The sequence below is a fragment of the Homalodisca vitripennis genome, chromosome 7 (genome assembly GCF_021130785.1).
Source record: "Homalodisca vitripennis isolate AUS2020 chromosome 7, UT_GWSS_2.1, whole genome shotgun sequence".
Taxonomy (NCBI): Eukaryota; Metazoa; Arthropoda; class Insecta; order Hemiptera; family Cicadellidae; genus Homalodisca; species Homalodisca vitripennis.
In genome coordinates this window covers 147,798,768-147,816,661 of record NC_060213.1, presented here as the reverse complement: position 1 = coordinate 147,816,661, position 17,894 = coordinate 147,798,768, and the positions used below count along the sequence as shown (strand labels likewise).

Here is a 17,894-nt window from a genome sequence, read left to right as displayed (position 1 = left end):
GTCATGTTATTTTACCTTATACTCTCAAATCTCTGCCACTAAAGCAGAGATCCTATTTACTAATGTATTGTGCTGGAGTAAACCAATTCTCGAGTACTGTGATATACCGCGTGGTAAGCTTCAGAGTTTACGTGGATCTCTGTTAATGGTTTAGATGTGGAGCGTGCTCCCACATCCTGATTGTCATGTTATTTTACCTTATACTCTCAAATCTCTGCCACTAAAGCAGAGATCCTATTTACTAATGTATTGTGCTGGAGTAAACCAATTCTCGTGTACTGTGATATACCGCGTGGTAAGCTTCAGGGTTTACGTGGATCTCTGTTAATGGTTTAGATGTGGAGCGTGCTCCCACATCCTGATTGTCATGTTATTTTACCTTATACTCTCAAATCTCTGCCACTAAAGCAGAGATCCTATTTACTAATGTATTGTGCTGGAGTAAACCAATTCTCGTGTACTGTGATATACCGCGTGGTAAGCTTCAGGGTTTACGTGGATCTCTGTTAATGGTTTAGATGTGGAGCGTGCTCCCACATCCTGATTGTCATGTTATTTTACCTTATACTCTCAAATCTCTGCCACTAAAGCAGAGATCCTATTTACTAATGTATTGTGCTGGAGTAAACCAATTCTCGTGTACTGTGATATACCGCGTGGTAAGCTTCAGAGTTTACGTGGATCTCTGTTAATGGTTTAGATGTGGAGCGTGCTCCCAAATCCTGATTGTCATGTTATTTTACCTTATACTCTCAAATCTCTGCCACTAAAGCAGAGATCCTATTTACTAATGTATTGTGCTGGAGTAAACCAATTCTCGAGTACTGTGATATACCGCGTGGTAAGCTTCAGAGTTTACGTGGATCTCTGTTAATGGTTTAGATGTGGAGCGTGCTCCCAAATCCTGATTGTCATGTTATTTTACCTTATACTCTCAAATCTCTGCCACTAAAGCAGAGATCCTATTTACTAATGTATTGTGCTGGAGTAAACCAATTCTCGTGTACTGTGATATACCGCGTGGTAAGCTTCAGGGTTTACGTGGATCTCTGTTAATGGTTTAGATGTGGAGCGTGCTCCCACATCCTGATTGTCATGTTATTTTACCTTATACTCTCAAATCTCTGCCACTAAAGCAGAGATCCTATTTACTAATGTATTGTGCTGGAGTAAACCAATTTTCGTGTACTGTGATATACCGCGTGGTAAGCTTCAGAGTTTACGTGGATCTCTGTTAATGGTTTAGATGTGGAGCGTGCTCCCAAATCCTGATTGTCATGTTATTTTACCTTATACTCTCAAATCTCTGCCACTAAAGCAGAGATCTATTTACTAATGTATTGTGCTGGAGTAAACCAATTCTCGTGTACTGTGATATACCGCGTGGTAAGCTTCAGAGTTTACGTGGATCTCTGTTAATGGTTTAGTGTGGAGCGTGCTCCCACATCCTTATTGTTATGTTATTTTACCAAAATTGATACTTAAATGGATATTTTTATGATTATTTCATAGACCATGATATTTCTTATAATTACTAATTTATATAATGTATTACTTTTTAGATTTAGTAAATATTTCCTCATTTTTATCAATGATTTATAAAACTATGACTCTTTTATCTAATAACACGTGTCTGTGTTAAAAATTTATACATGGATAAATTGTAATATATGTTACGTTTGATGAAGTAAAATTTAAATAATTAGAGAAGTGTTGCACAGGTAGAAGATACAAGTCATATTCGTGTAATAGAATACCCCAAGGGACTTAAACCTTCCCCCTCTTATTTCTCCTCAACTTCGTTACAAGTTGTGATAGCCTCTGAATCAATGTTTACAGTTCTTGACGGGATTGATACAGTTTATACTGCAACATTTATTAGTACGCGTTTGGAACTTTTTCGTGTTAAGTGTTTATGTGTATTCTATTTTTTTGTAAATGTGTATACTGAATATAATTGTTAATTAAATATATTTCTAGTTTTGGTTGTACCATGGTACTTATCACAGGTCTGTGAAACTAATTAAAACGACAAGGCATGCCTATTTATAGCTCAGTAAAATATGATTGAATAAGTTTTTATAATTTAAAGGCATTATACTTAAAAAATTTAACATGAATTATTTTTCTTATGTAATTTATGAGGTGTTTTTCGTATGGGTTTAAAAAATTTACAATTATATCCCCCATAATTGATCTGAAAGAAATAAAAATAATTTTCTATCAGATAGAAATTACTGCATCTTGGAAAAAAGTCCTTAAACACTTTTGTAGCTTATAGCTATTTTTTGTAATTTTGAAATATTAGGCATGATTTTTACAGCATATCAACTTATACATCACAGAGATAAACCCAGATCCCTGGTAGACTTAATAGGTACATATATTCGGTCTGAAATTAGATGATCTGCAACACACCGCTCATCCAGCCAGGTCCGTTTATAGCTTAAAAGTACTCCATCACATAGAATAAAACGTTTTTTTTTTAGAAATTCAGCTAAATTATAATGACATGCTTGCTTATGGAAATGAGCTAAAAAAACAAGCAAGTCACAGATCGCAAACCAGGAGATGCACCTGAACAAAACTCCATTCAGTTTTACAGGTATTCTTTTTAATTTTCACTATAGAACTAAATCAGTTTAAATTTAATCATGAATCAAACAAATGGAAATAAAATTGTTATGGAAGGAAATTTTTTGTTAAATGGTGATTATTTACAGTATATTTAAACCTATTACTGCAACACTTGATTAATAATTTACAAATAATTTCTATCATACTTACATCGCGAGGATCTTTCTCAAACGTTATCGCAAAGAGGGGCATACGGACACAGTGACCACACTGTTACCTTTTGACTAAAATAAATAGAGTTAATGTTTGACCAAAGGAACCTATATTCCAAGTTTAAAGTTGCTGTGATCTTCCTCTAAGAGTTATGACACAAACGGTCAGCTGGACGGCCGATCCTTTGAGCTTTTTACCAAATATCAACCGACCAAGCAATAACAACATATCTACCGTGCTCCTGCCTAGTATTTTGGAGATTAATTAGAACTGTATTAATTTTTTGATAAAACTATAACACGAAAGGGATGGGAAATACGATGATCAAAGAAGTTTCTGTACAACAAAAGGGTACGTCAATAAAGTGTGATTTCTCTGTTTACAATGAAATCCGAGCTTCCATGAAACAAGTTGTTATCTTTCATTTATTATGAGTTCCGAGATCATAACGGAAATTGTTTTATATGTAAACAAATCACTGAAAACCTAAATATAATCAAAATTACCAAGACATCCATGAAACAAGTTGTTATCTTTCATTTATTATGAGTTCCGAGATCATAACGGAAATTGTTTTTATATGTAAACAAATCACTGAAAACCTAAATATAATCAAAATTACCAAGACATCCATGAAACAAGTTGTTATCTTTTATTTATTATGAGTTCCGCCGAGATCATAACGGAAATGGTTTTATATGTAAACAAATCACTCAAAAACGTAAATATAATCAAAATTACCAAGACATCCATGAAACAAGTTGTTATCTTTTATTTATTATGAGTTCCGAGATCATAACGGAAATTGTTTTATATGTAAACAAATCACTGAAAACCTAAATATAATCAAAATTACCAAGACATCCATGAAACAAGTTGTTATCTTTTATTTATTATGAGTTCCGAGATCATAACGGAAATGGTTTTATATGTAAACAAATCACTGAAAACCTAAATATAATCAAAATTACCAAGACATCCATGAAACAAGTTGTTATCTTTTATTTATTATGAGTTCCGAGATCATAACGGAAATGGTTTTATATGTAAACAAATCACTGAAAACCTAAATATAATCAAAATTACCAAGACATCCATGAAACAAGTTGTTATCTTTTATTTATTATGAGTTCCGAGATCATAACGGAAATTGTTTTATATGTAAACAAATCACTGAAAACCTAAATATAATCAAAATTACCAAGACATCCATGAAACAAGTTGTTATCTTTTATTTATTATGAGTTCCGAGATCATAACGGAAATGGTTTTATATGTAAACAAATCACTGAAAACCTAAATATAATCAAAATTACCAAGACATCCATGAAACAAGTTGTTATCTTTTATTTATTATGAGTTCCGAGATCATAACGGAAATTGTTTTAAATGTAAACAAATCACTGAAAACCTAAATATAATCAAAATTACCAAGACATCCATGAAACAAGTTGTTATCTTTTATTTATTATGAGTTCCGAGATCATAACGGAAATTGTTTTATATGTAAACAAATCACTGAAAACCTAAATATAATCAAAATTACCAAGACATCCATGAAACAAGTTGTTATCTTTTATTTATTATGAGTTCCGAGATCATAACGGAAATGGTTTTATATGTAAACAAATCACTGAAAACCTAAATATAATCAAAATTACCAAGACATCCATGAAACAAGTTGTTATCTTTCATTTATTATGAGTTCCGAGATCATAACGGAAATGGTTTTATATGTAAACAAATCACTGAAAACCTAAATATAATCAAAATTACCAAGACATCCATGAAACAAGTTATTATCTTTTATTTATTATGAGTTCCGAGATCATAACGGAAATGGTTTTATATGTAAACAAATCACTGAAAACCTAAATATAATCAAAATTACCAAGACATCCATGAAACAAGTTGTTATCTTTTATTTATTATGAGTTCCGAGATCATAACGGAAATTGTTTTATATGTAAACAAATCACTGAAAACCTAAATATAATCAAAATTACCAAGACATCCATGAAACAAGTTGTTATCTTTTATTTATTATGAGTTCCGAGATCATAACGGAAATTGTTTTATATGTAAACAAATCACTGAAAACCTAAATATAATCAAAATTACCAAGACATCCATGAAACAAGTTGTTATCTTTTATTTATTATGAGTTCCGAGATCATAACGGAAATGGTTTTATATGTAAACAAATCACTGAAAACCTAAATATAATCAAAATTACCAAGACATTTTACTAATAAAGTTACAAATAATAATTCATATTACTACTTGCTTTAAAAAAATGATAATTTGTAGTGATAATAGTTTTGCGCGAACGTTAAGTTCAGCTCCATTTCATTTTCCAAACATTACTTCCTCTAGAATCTCATTCAGCACACAAAACATGCTTATGCACACGTGTGTGACTGCAAAACGTTACTGTTGATGTTTAAGAGCAGACTATTAGAAGAATTATATTCCCTGATACTCAATAATGAATCGTTTTCTACATGAAATGGGTTTTATGTTATTTTCTTCAATTATTTTCAATACTATGACTCTTTTTACTGATAAGACGTCGTTTATACAATACATACTAGGTTATTTAAAAATATTCGTTCCCCACACTTTTACAACACTAGGTGGTATCAGACATTTATATATTGATAAATCATAACACATTATCATTTATTGTAATTCAGATCTTTTCTAACACCCTTTTTAAGACCAAAACGATGGATTAAAAAAATCTATTAGGTTATAATAAAGAACTTTTATTCCCGTCGTTTCTTAGTTTCATATAATGAATTATAGATCTAACATCAACATCTGTTGGTTCTCAAAGTTAAAGAACATTGCTTACAAAATTAATTTCTTCAAATATTTAGGTTCCCCTTTGAAGAGCTTTTTTCAGTCAAAAGATGTTAAACCAAAACTGCCAACAATACGCAACTCACTGTACAGATGAGTGATCGGACGGAGATTTATTGTGATTGACAAGCTTAAACAAATACCAACCAGTGTTATCATCAGTATGGCCTTCGTATGTTCTGTTATGTTGCATTACTTATATTTAACTATGTAAGCTACTTACTTATTACTTACTTACTTATTTACTTGGATTTAAGCTACTTACATCCAACTCATTGATGGGTCTTTCTTTGTTGACGGGCTGTCCGAGCGCGTTTCACTACTTAGATTTAACTAGGAAAACTATGTAAGCTACTTACATCCAACTCATTGATGAGTCTTTCTTTGTTGACAGGCTGTCCGAGCGCGTTTCACTACTTAGATTTAACTAGGAAAACTATGTAAGCTACTTACATCCAACTTATTGATGAGTCTTTCTTTGTCGACGGGCTGTCCGAGCGTGTTGCATTACTTAAAATTTAACTATGAAAACTATGTAAGCTACTTACATCCAACTCATTGATGAGTCTTTCTTTGTCGACGGGCTGTCCGAGCGTGTTGCATTACTTAAAATTTAACTATGTAAGCTACTTACATCCAACTCATTGATGAGTCTTTCTTTGTCGACGGGCTGTCCGAGCGTGTTGCATTACTTAAAATTTAACTATGAAAACTATGTAAGCTACTTACATCCAACTCATTGATGAGTCTTTCTTTGTCGACGGGCTGTCCGAGCGTGTTGCATTACTTAAAATTTAACTATGTAAGCTACTTACATCCAACTCATTGATGAGTCTTTCTTTGTCGACGGGCTGTCCGAGCGTGTTGCATTACTTAAAATTTAACTATGAAAACTATGTACGCTACTTACATCCAACTCATTGATGAGTCTTTCTTTGTCGACGGGCTGTCCGAGCGTCTCCATCGCCAGGCTCAGCGTCACCATGGACACGAGCATAAGGACCAGCTTGCATGGACTGGACATCTGGAACATGAGTTTGGTGTTAAGAAGATCCATGCTAGTGTTAAACTGAATCTGCCACTGTTAGACACCCGTTTCTTAAACCAATAAATATCGAAGAAATGAGGCCGAAACACAAGTCAAATCCCCTGTTATCAATGTTTGAACGTCTCTAACGTCGATATGAAGAAAGAACGTGGACGCTTTCTATCGTCTCTAGAGGTACATCAATACAGTTCTCTTCCGGGGATTTAAAACAAGTTTTGATAATAGCATTTTTTATATGGAAATAAGTAGAATGTATGTCCCTGAAATTCTTTTATAGTCAGTCGGTGGCATAGCTCATAACCCAATTTTTGAACTGTTGTTATTTACATTGAGTTTAACCTTTACTGTTACTCCGTACGACAGTAAAGAAACGTATCATTCTCAACAAATGTAGTCATAAGTGCATAAAAAATCACAATCACATCTAGAGATAGTCCTTATTGTTGAGCACTTAATCTTTGTCTTATATAGACATCTCTGCACATAAACGCCATGGTTTTGAGGGGTATAAAAGATATAAACTCCACCAATTGTGCATATAAAACCTCACAAATAGACAATAATTGCTTTGAAGGGTTTATTTAATATTTATAACCTGGATTAGCAATACATTACAAAGATAAGTATCCTTCCAAAGTCCATAGCTAGCCTCGGATGTTCTTCTGTATTTTTGTATGATGATTATTATGATGACTAGTCAAATCACGAGACAGCGATCTTCTGTTTGTTAAATAACATTATATAATAATACACAAAATATTGCATAACCTTACTTTTTATAACGTGACAGAGAAAACCAGTATAACTTATTTAGTCAAATACATAACAAAATGATATTAAAATATAAGGTAAATTATAACTGAAACTACTTTGCAACTCAAATTACACTGATAATCAGATAAATATCAAATACAATTCCGGCAACAGATGATAGATTGATTTGTTTAGTAAGTATTCATAAATTCAATACGTAAGATATCATTTTCAGTTTTAATTTTCAAGCGTTCATACATATTCATCACAACATTGCACAATGTGATGGAATTTTTAGAGTATAATTGAATATCAAATGAATTAAGCAAGGAATATACAATTCATGCCATTAATTTAATTTCGCAATCCAGATGTACATAAATTATACATATTTTCTCATTTGATTATCACTTGATTATCGACTCTCTGTTTCACTAGCAAATCAAAATTTATTCTGGAACAGCAGAGTTTTGTTGAAATTAGCAACTGCGTCCAAAACTTTAACAGCCTCAATCTTAAAACAAATTCTGCAAAATCCAATTTTATAAATTTTGCTTTACGATCAGTAGATAGTCATGATGAGCCAGCCGTTATGTTGGCTGACACTATGCTGGACGAAGTATATTGTTCGAAATTCCTGGGAATATACCTAGATCGAGGGTTGACTTGGAACGATCACATCGACCACGTTTGCTCCAAATTGGCCCCAGGCATTTTTGTTTTGAGGTCTCTAGCCAAATACTGCCCGAGTCAGGTTCTGATGATGGCGTATTATGGCTTGATTTACCCCTACCTCACTTACGGGTTGGTGTTGTGGGGAGCTTGTGCAAACAATCAATTCCTGAGAGTGTTCAAGCTGCAAAAACAAGCAATCCGCATTATCGCTAAGCTGAAATTTAGAGAGTCTTGCAAGGAAGCCTTCAAAAATTTGCAACTGTTGACGCTGCCGAGTCTCTACATCTTGGAAACAACGCTGTTTTGTTTGTCTAAATGTGCCATGACGAATGGCCGAGACATACATGTGTATGAGACCAGAGGCAGAGATAACTACCGAACTGGTAGACACAGAACGGTGGTTTTTGAACGCTTGCCTTCACAGGCAGGTATTCATTTAGTCAATAAGTTACCAGATTCAATTAAAAACACTCCAACGCTCAAAGTGTTAAAAACTCGTTTGAAACGCTTTTTAGTGTCACAAACATTTTATAATGTTGACGAGTTTTTTGCTTATGATTGGGAGACCACCAATTAAAAAGACTGACAAAATTCGTCGGTGGAAGTGGGAATAATTGGTGAATGAATGGATGTAGGTACGTTTGCAGAATTGTATGTTTGAATGGAATTTATTGTGGTGTGTTTGACAAAAGTTTTAGCAAGTAAAAAGCAAAAATGTGACATTTGCCATGCGTTGTATAATGTTCCGGCAATAAAAATCTGATTTTATTTGATTTGATCACTATACAGTGATGTCATATTCGTATTAATAATATCGTTTTACTACAAATTTGATAGTTGTTTACTGAGCTTTAGCGTACCACTCGTGTAACTGTAAAGATTTCATTTCTGCCTTTTTTTCTTTTTTTCGAAATAATGAGGGCAGAAAAAAACTTTTAGAAGCTTCATTTCTATAAAAGCAACACTGAGTTTGATGATGGCGCTTGTCTCTACGCGGGGTTTAGATTAGTATTAAGAAATATGTTTTAATTGGTCTTATGTGTAAACATACGAGAAGAAATGAGAACAATTAAATTTGTGAACGAGCTGAGTGCCATCATGTAAGATTTTGAAACGTGACATGCAACACACGTCACTTAATCAAGCAATGAAGATAAACAAAATAATAGAGTGAAGGTCTATGGTAAAATTCAGTGACAAGAATTGATTTGACCACACTCTTGCGTTGCAGTTCCCTCCGCACATCTCCGAAACTTGTATTATAGAACACTGCTATTAAACCTACTCAATGTAAAAGAAGTGAAGGCACCATTCGGTAAAACGCCTTGATAAATAAAATCTTTAGAACTTAAATGTTGCATGAATCTTCATTTCTGTACTAAAAACACTGACTTCTATGACCTTGCACGTTCAACCATAGAATATTGCTGAGGATCATTGAAACTTATCACTTAATGAGTATAGGCTGGCAAAATTTCGTTTTTGGCTTCCGCGTGGATGTAGACATTTCTTTTCTGCATGATGCCTGCCTGTCAACAGGTAATTTCGAAATAAAATGAGCTATAGGCAGTTTGCAACTGCGACGCATAATCTGAATACAAAGTAGGAGTAAGGTACCACGTATCGCATAGCAGGCTTCGTTGGTGTTGCTTTATAGAAGTCTGTAGATTATTTCATTGGACTAGATATCAGATGTTAAAATGCCATTTGGTTTTGCTCAGTTTGTTCATACGTTTATTTATTCTGATTTTCTAGTTGCCACATAGTCGTGGCACATAAGAATAAAGTACAAATGTGCGCTAACGCTCAGCCTAATCCCATGGAATAACGTGTACAATCATTAAATGGACATCGCTTAAATAGATCCATTTCATGCAAAATATAAAGTCTTAGAGTCTGTTTGTCCAGACTGACAGAAATAACATTTTACAGTCCCTTGAGTGGTAGACTTCATTAAAGCTCAGTCAACCAGGACTAGGCAACATAATTCCCAAGTTTTATGGTAGGCTCCGTAGTGTAACACATACTAAGCCTGGCATTTTTACCGTGCAGTTTAAATTTATTTTAGTGATTTATTTTTAAAGCATTTTAAATGTAAGAATTTTAAAAAATCCAATCATATATGTTACACATGATGTACAATAAAATAAAGATGAGTGTAAGGAAACATTATTTGTTTGAAAAATATAAGATTTAATTTTGTAGGCAAGAAGATTTAAAATATTTTAATTGATCCAGATCGAAACCGATCCCTCAGAAAGTTCTGTGAATTCAGACCGAACAGAATTTTCAGATCAGGAACAATCCGGTAGTTTAACCGACGGGAATGCTGACAGTGATTTGTATCAAGTTGGTAAGCCTGAGAAATGCGGTAATGTTATGTGGATCTAACCAACTCTAGTAATTTTGGAGCATCAAACGTTTGTGAAATGTATCGAAACAGGCTTGGCTGAGGTTCAAGGAAAATTTCTAATCCACGGTTAATTTCATTCTCATGATGTCCTGTGGATTAATAGACAGAAAGACAATCATAAAAACATAAATTAACACTAACATAACGCATCATTCAACTCTTTCTAGTAAACATTAAATGTCATGCAATGTTGATTCGTATTTCAAAATATAAATTATCAATTTTTTATTAATTTTAATCATATTACGTCCATTCAATGATATTCTGCGCTTAATTAACATTTTTTTTACTTGCACATTTTTTCATTACTACCCCTTTTATGATGTGTGATTTTTCTTCTAATTTGTTGGCAGATTTCATTAGCTAATGATCCGAGCCGGAATCTAAATAATCTTCAAGTATCCATCTAAAGACGTTTATTGTTGCTCTCAGACACAAAAGGTTTAACATAATCTTCATTTTCTTTAATCTCATAATTTTCATTGATCTTTTTATAACGTTTAATCATTTATATTTGAAGGGTCGCGAGCAAGAACAATCAGAGTCAATTTTTTCACGAAATCGAGTTTTCAGTGCCATTCGATAGCTTAATAGAAGTAGATTTCTTAATGCTATTACAAACGTGCAAAAACAAGTAGAGTCACTAAGTTTTTCAAAGGGAAAGATATAAGCTAACGGGCAAGAAACATCATAGTCCATGCGGCGGCGCACAATAACAATCAGAGTCAATGTCGCTCCCCTCCACCTCACTCTAACTCAGATTCAGTCAGGTGCTTTGTTGTTTTGTTTCCAAAACATAACCCTACTTTAGTGGATGTGTGAATGTTGTGCGGACAAGTTTTCAAGATTGTTAGATTATTTTACTGTTAGTAAACGCTATGTTGAGTGATATAAGTGGAAGTGAGGGGGAGGAAGGGACTCATGTTGGTTTACAAAATGAAAAGAAAAGGAAGAAAACGGGGAAGATGAGCGACGTGATGAAAAAACTTCGTGCAACTACTCATGAGGTTGGTGATGATTGTCAATGTTCTCGTTACAAGTGTTTTCACGTTGTTTCACCGGAAAACCGACAACGTATCATCAATAACTTTAACGGACTAGGTGATTACAACGCACAAAATCAGTACTTGGGTGGTCTTATATCTGTTGTACCTGTTAAGCAGCGCCGCAACCGAAATTCCCAAGAAGAGGCTAATTTCAATCTTTCTTCTTATTGTTACCGTGTTCGTGCATATGTAGATGATAATTTACAGGACGTTACAGTTTGTTACAAAGCATTCATGTCATTACATGGCATTGGGAACAATCGCGTTCAAACCATAAAGAAACACCTTACTAGTTTTGGAGAGGTCAAGCCAGATGGGCGAGGTAAACATGCAAACAGATCTAATGCTCTGTCCGAAGAAACAAAAGCAAAAGTAATAAGTTTCATTCAATCCCTAAAGGGTAGAAAATCACATTACTCTTTGAAGGACACATCAAAATTATACTTACCTGAAGAGCTCAATAAGTCTAAATTGCATAGAATGTACAATGAAACAAATAAAGATAATACTGTTGGGTTCACTACATTTCGAGACATTTTTGATAGTAAATTCAATATTTCATTCGGGTACCCAAGGAAAGATACGTGCAGTACCTGTGATGTACTTAAAGCAGAAATTTCTGTTTTAGAAGAAAAAATCAATGGAGCGGATGACAAAAAAACTAAAGATACATTATCACAAGATCTAACAAAGAAACAAAAAGAAAAAGAAATTCACCTGGCTAAAGGCACAAAATTTTATTCAATTAAAACTAAGTGCAGGAAGGAAGCAAGAAGAAAAGAAGAATTTGAGGCCGTTACGATGGACTTTCAAAAAAATTTGCCTACACCAAACATTACAACATCTGACGTATATTATCGACGCCAGCTCAACTTTATATCATTCAATGTCCACGTGTTAAGTGACTCTACATCGTTGTTTTACACATACGACGAAACCGTCGCCAAGAAGGGAGCAGATGATGCTTGAACATTTTTTTGACAATGTACTAAGCTTGAATGTGCGACATCTTGTTCTGTTTTGCGACTCGTGTGCAGGACAGAACAAGAATTATACCGTCATACGCTTTTTACATCACACAGTTGTGGACAAGGACCGTTTCGATAGTGTGAAAGTTGTGTTCCCCATAAGAGGTCATTCGTATATGGAGGGAGACAAAGACATGAGCGTTGTAAACTCAAAATCCTACACAGAGACACCAGATGACTGGAGGGATGTGCTCAGAAATTCGAGGGTGAAACCTTCACCTTTCACAGTAATAAACTGTGGCACTGAGGTTAATTTTCAAACCTGGACGAAGTACTTTTCTGACAAGTACGTAAAAAAATGTCCCATCCCAACGAGACCTATAAGAGTACTCAAGATTGACAAAAATGAACCAAGATTCATGCTGCACAAGTCTAACTACTTTGGTAGTTATTTAAAGGCTGTCTTAGTTCCTCCAGTGAAAAAAAAGCAAAATTCAAGAAATCCTAACAAAAACAACTCTCCAAAAGTGCTTAGTAAACAGTACAACGGACCAGTGCCTATTAAAGCGGCAAAAGTGAAAGACCTTTTACACTTAAAACAGTTTTTGACACAACAGGAGTCAAAAGCTTTCTATGAAGCGTTAGTACCTGACAGTGAATGTTTAGAGGAAGCCTCGGACGGCGAGTTTGCAGACGACCCACTCATTGATGAGGCCCAGTGACGGGGAAAACCAATCAAGGTCATGACTCTTTTTTTTAAATATTTAAAACAACCTTTTATTGTCGTGACTTAAAAATGTTTACTATGTTTGGAATAAACTAAATACTATTTGTAACATGTTTGGATAGTTATTTTTAGCTTTAGACCTTTTTAATAGTAGGTAGGCGACGTTAAACTTTAAAAACTGTTTTCTGGCAAACTAGGTTCAGTTGACTCTGATTGTTCTTGCCCGCGACCCTTCATTTGTGTTGAATACCTACAGGTATATGAATGGTGTAATATCTTGGAATACTACTTTTGTAGGAATATTGCTTATGTCTTCACTAATAAAATCACACTGATCTTCTAGGTCGAGTTCCTCTTATCTTCCTCAGATTCAGAAGATGTTATGTCAATCAATGATCATCGATTCCTCTTTAATCCCATAGGCATCCTAGAAATAAGAATGGTTTATTACTATTTCTAAAAAAACATACATAATCTCGAGTGGGCAGTGGCAAGCATTTTAGTACAAAATTATGTTTATTCTGTATTCTGTAAGGGCTACGAAACTATTGCCACGGCCACAGATATTCCACGAGTATGACTGTGTGAACAGTTTTCTGAAGAATAGTATTGGAAGAGTAGACTAAGCTCAAAATATTGTTTATTGTCTATCACAATCGATTGGTGGGTTGAAATAAAAGATTTTCATGGAGATAAAGGAAATAGCTTGCACTAATAAGAAACGCTAACAACTCTACACAAACAATTAGTGATTCCTGAGAGGATAAATCTGCTTTCCCCATTCTGACAAGAACACGTTTGCTGTACAATTACCCTTTAGCTATAATTCAATAGTGAAGATTCCGATAACTGTAAGCTTTGTTAATTCTAACATAACAGGACAGAACAATTGGCTGTAATAATGGACAGTGGCAGTAGGAAAACTATGTCCTTTTTAAAAACTGTTTATAAGAATGACTGTCAGCACAGGCAGATTAATTAATTAAACATGAGGATATGACAGGCATATGATTATTTATATGTCAGGTATTTTGGATCCAATTGCTATGAACCTTTGGAGTTTGTTCTTACGATGTAGGATCTGATAGCCGGTTTCAAATCTATAAGTGAACTATCTGTTTGTTTTTGAAATAAACGATATTTGCTAAGAAAGAAATTGATAGTTGCCAACCTCGGTAGTTTTGATTAAGATAACAATTACAGAGATTTAGAAGGGGTTAAAAATATTACTTTAAGTTTTCATTAAATTGTATGTTTTAAGTTAAAAAAACACCGTCGAACACATATTATATCACCAATCAGACTAGATAAAGAGCTATATGCTTAGTTGATTTAACTGATATTTGTGTGTATCGGTAGGTATTTTGTTAAAAAATTATTATTTTGTACTTATAACGCTTTTGAAATCCTCACATCAAGTCCCCCATCAAAACTAGCGCTTCTAACGTTCGTTTTCTTTCTTAGAGGATTGATTTTCTGTTTAAAATTGACTCTAGACTCCTAAAACATAACACGACCTGCTTAAAAATACTTCTTCAACGATACGAGTTGGTGTAAAACAATGAAATACATCTTCTGGAGATCACAAGATCACATCAGCCGGTTTCTGTTTGTTGGCTCACACAACAACAACATTGACCAGTGTTTACCGAACGTGTCGACTGCTCCAGGATCACGATTTTCTGTTTACGTTTCGCGGTGATTTATCAATAATTATACTCGAGACTCCAAAATAATCACTATATCATTATATGTTTCCATACCAAAACTGGATGTTGAGTAACCGACCATGTTGGAATTGGTTATAACATTATGTTTATTTATATAAGATTTCTTTCTTATTTTATTTCGTGAATCCTGGTTTGTTGCTTACGATTTAAAAAATTCGTTTAAGTTTTATCACTGTGATTTCGGGCATTTCTATTTCCGAATTGTTAGAGTTAAAAATAATTCCTTAAATTTGGACTTTGGAAAACAACCTACTTAATAGTTTACTCTTTCCACTTAATATAACAAGCTTAAATATTTAGATAAATGTTTTGAAAATATATAAAATTAATTTTTAATATTGAAATTGCAAATTACTAAGTTCTTTTGTAATACAATGCCAAGACATTGTTCTGTTTGTCCACCTGCCTGTCAGCGAGAAAATAATACTACGATATAAATCCAGTTTGTATAGTGTCATATTGCATATATTGGACGATACTGCTCACTTATTGAGGACGATAACTTGCCACAGGACGCAGAATGGGGACACGACGCTGTGCGATAGACGAGTAATTGTGGTTTCATCTGATGTTAGCAGAACTGCAGGAAAGGTTCAGTTCTTATCATTAATTAGAAACAGCGCACCTTTAATCATTTATAATCTGCAAAAGAGACAAGTAATCAAGTGACAGTTTCCTGCGGTGAGTATTTTGCATTCCAATAACGCATAGAAATAACTAATCTTTGAAATTAGCTTTGGAAAGAACAATAATACAATAAACACATTAAATACCATTTCTGTTCGGAAATAATCATGGTCGTTCCAGAGTGCTGAGTGTTTTGAATAACACTCTGGATTGTTTTAATAAGCAATAATATTAAAACTTTTAAATTAAGCACCAGCTTTGAAAGATTTTAAGAGGTTTATCGACCCTTACAACGCGTTCGAGTTCGATGAGTTAGTATTTATTTATACCTGCACGCATTAAACTATTCATTGCCTGTTTTATTTGTATATTATTTAGGTTTTTTATTTATGACGCTCCGACAATCAATATGGTGATACATACCTAAGTCGCCAATGTCCAAGTAAGCGAGGTACGTAATAATTCAAGGTGGAAGGGTGGTTCCACAGGTCTACTCTATTGTGGAGGACGGACTGTTGGGGGTGGGTGGAAGTCCCTGAACTCTAAAGGCTGTTCCTATCGTGCACCTGAGTTGTGCTGACCTCTGCTCACTCTGAATGGAGATTTCGTATCAGATCCAGCCACTGGTTTTCAAGGTGACATGGATGAGATACTACGTGCGCGCAATCCTGCACCTGACATGAGGTGGCTCTACTCCGTACTGCACCTGACAGGAGGCGGATATACTCCGTACTGGACCTAACAGGAGGCGGATATACTCCGTACTGGACCTGACAGAAGGCGGCTCTACTCCGTACTGCACCTGACAGGAGGCGGCTCTACTCCGTACTGCACCTGACAGAAGGCGGCTCTACTCCGTACTGCACCTGACAGGAGGCGGATATACTCCGTACTGGACCTAACAGGAGGCTGCTCTACTCCGTACTGCACCCGACAGGAGGCGGTTCTTCTCCGTACTGCACCTGACAGGAGGCGGTTCTTCTCCGTACTGCACCTGACAGGAGGCGGTTCTACTTCGTACTGCACCTATCCTGAATGTCCTGTCACTCCGGAAACAAGCGCAAAGATCCTTATACAAAATCTTAAGTGAACGAAAAGAAAAAGAATAAAAAACATGCCCACTCAGAAATACAAGTAAAATTGTGTTCAAACTGGAAATAGGAGTTAAAATAAATACTCCTATAACTTTATACCCTGTGTTACGCAGGCAGTAGGAAAAGGAATATTATTACTTTATAAAATTCACACTATAATGGGTAAACTTAAAGAAAGCAATGACGTGTAATTATTTATTCCATATACAAAATGAATTGCTACAGACTTTCATATAGTTAATAATTAATTCGGGAGAAAAGTAAATCTTCTGAATAAAATGCAAAGTTGTGTCAAAGATCCATGTACTTTTCACTATTATCCGAAATACAGGAAAGTGTGTAGGCGTGAAAGTATTGAAAATATGTCATGTCACAAAACAAATATCTTGGGAAAGAATAACCTTTTCGCTATCTTCCTCATCGTCTAAACATCTGTTGTCAAACTGAGTTCTGTTTTAGCTGCCAAATCAATCTCTCATGATTTTACCACTATTGATTTGCATCTTGATTTAAACTTCTGTCAAAGTAATTGTAAAAACCTCATTTCATTCAACTTATTAAATAAGTACTTATATAATGATCTTCAAAATATTAAATCAGAATATACTATTAAACGATTTCTATATTTCGGCCTAAAACGTTTTCATGAATTATAAATTCACTTTGTTGACTGTCATCTTAAATTTAATTCACTTGTGACGATCTGGAGAACTTATTCAATGGATATTATATATTTTTTTACTTAAATTTGTGATATTATTCTAATCAGTTTCACTGAATATGCTTCTTCAAAACTTGAATTATTCCTCTGTCTTTTTATATTTATATGCATATGTGCCTTTTCATCCTGTGCGATACGTCCTGATAGAAACAGCTTAGGAACGTAAAACTTAGAACATGTATTCCTCTTCCTTCACGGAAGAAGACTATTGATGTTGGAGTCAAATGATCATAGAGCAGTCAGTCTTTCCGTCCGTCGGTGTGATACCTCCTGATAGAAACATTTTAGGAACGTAAAACTTAGAACATATATTCCTCTTCCTTCACGGAAGAAGACTATTGATGTTGGAGTCAAATGATCATAGATCAGTCAGTCTTTCTGACCGTCGGTGTGATACCTCCTGATAGAAACAGCATAGGAACGTAAAACTTAGAACA

General features: G+C 34.4%; 1 protein-coding gene across 1 annotated transcript in view; it reads right to left on the bottom strand.

Moving 5' to 3' along the window:
• The window catches only part of LOC124366482 (prohormone-1-like), a 191,319-nt gene that overhangs the window by 19,268 nt on the left and 154,157 nt on the right, over nt 1-17,894 (bottom strand). Inside the window, exon 2 of the mRNA XM_046823069.1 lies at nt 6,566-6,679. Within this exon, the coding sequence (XP_046679025.1) occupies nt 6,566-6,679 (114 nt within the window). The remainder of the gene's footprint in view (nt 1-6,565; nt 6,680-17,894) is intronic.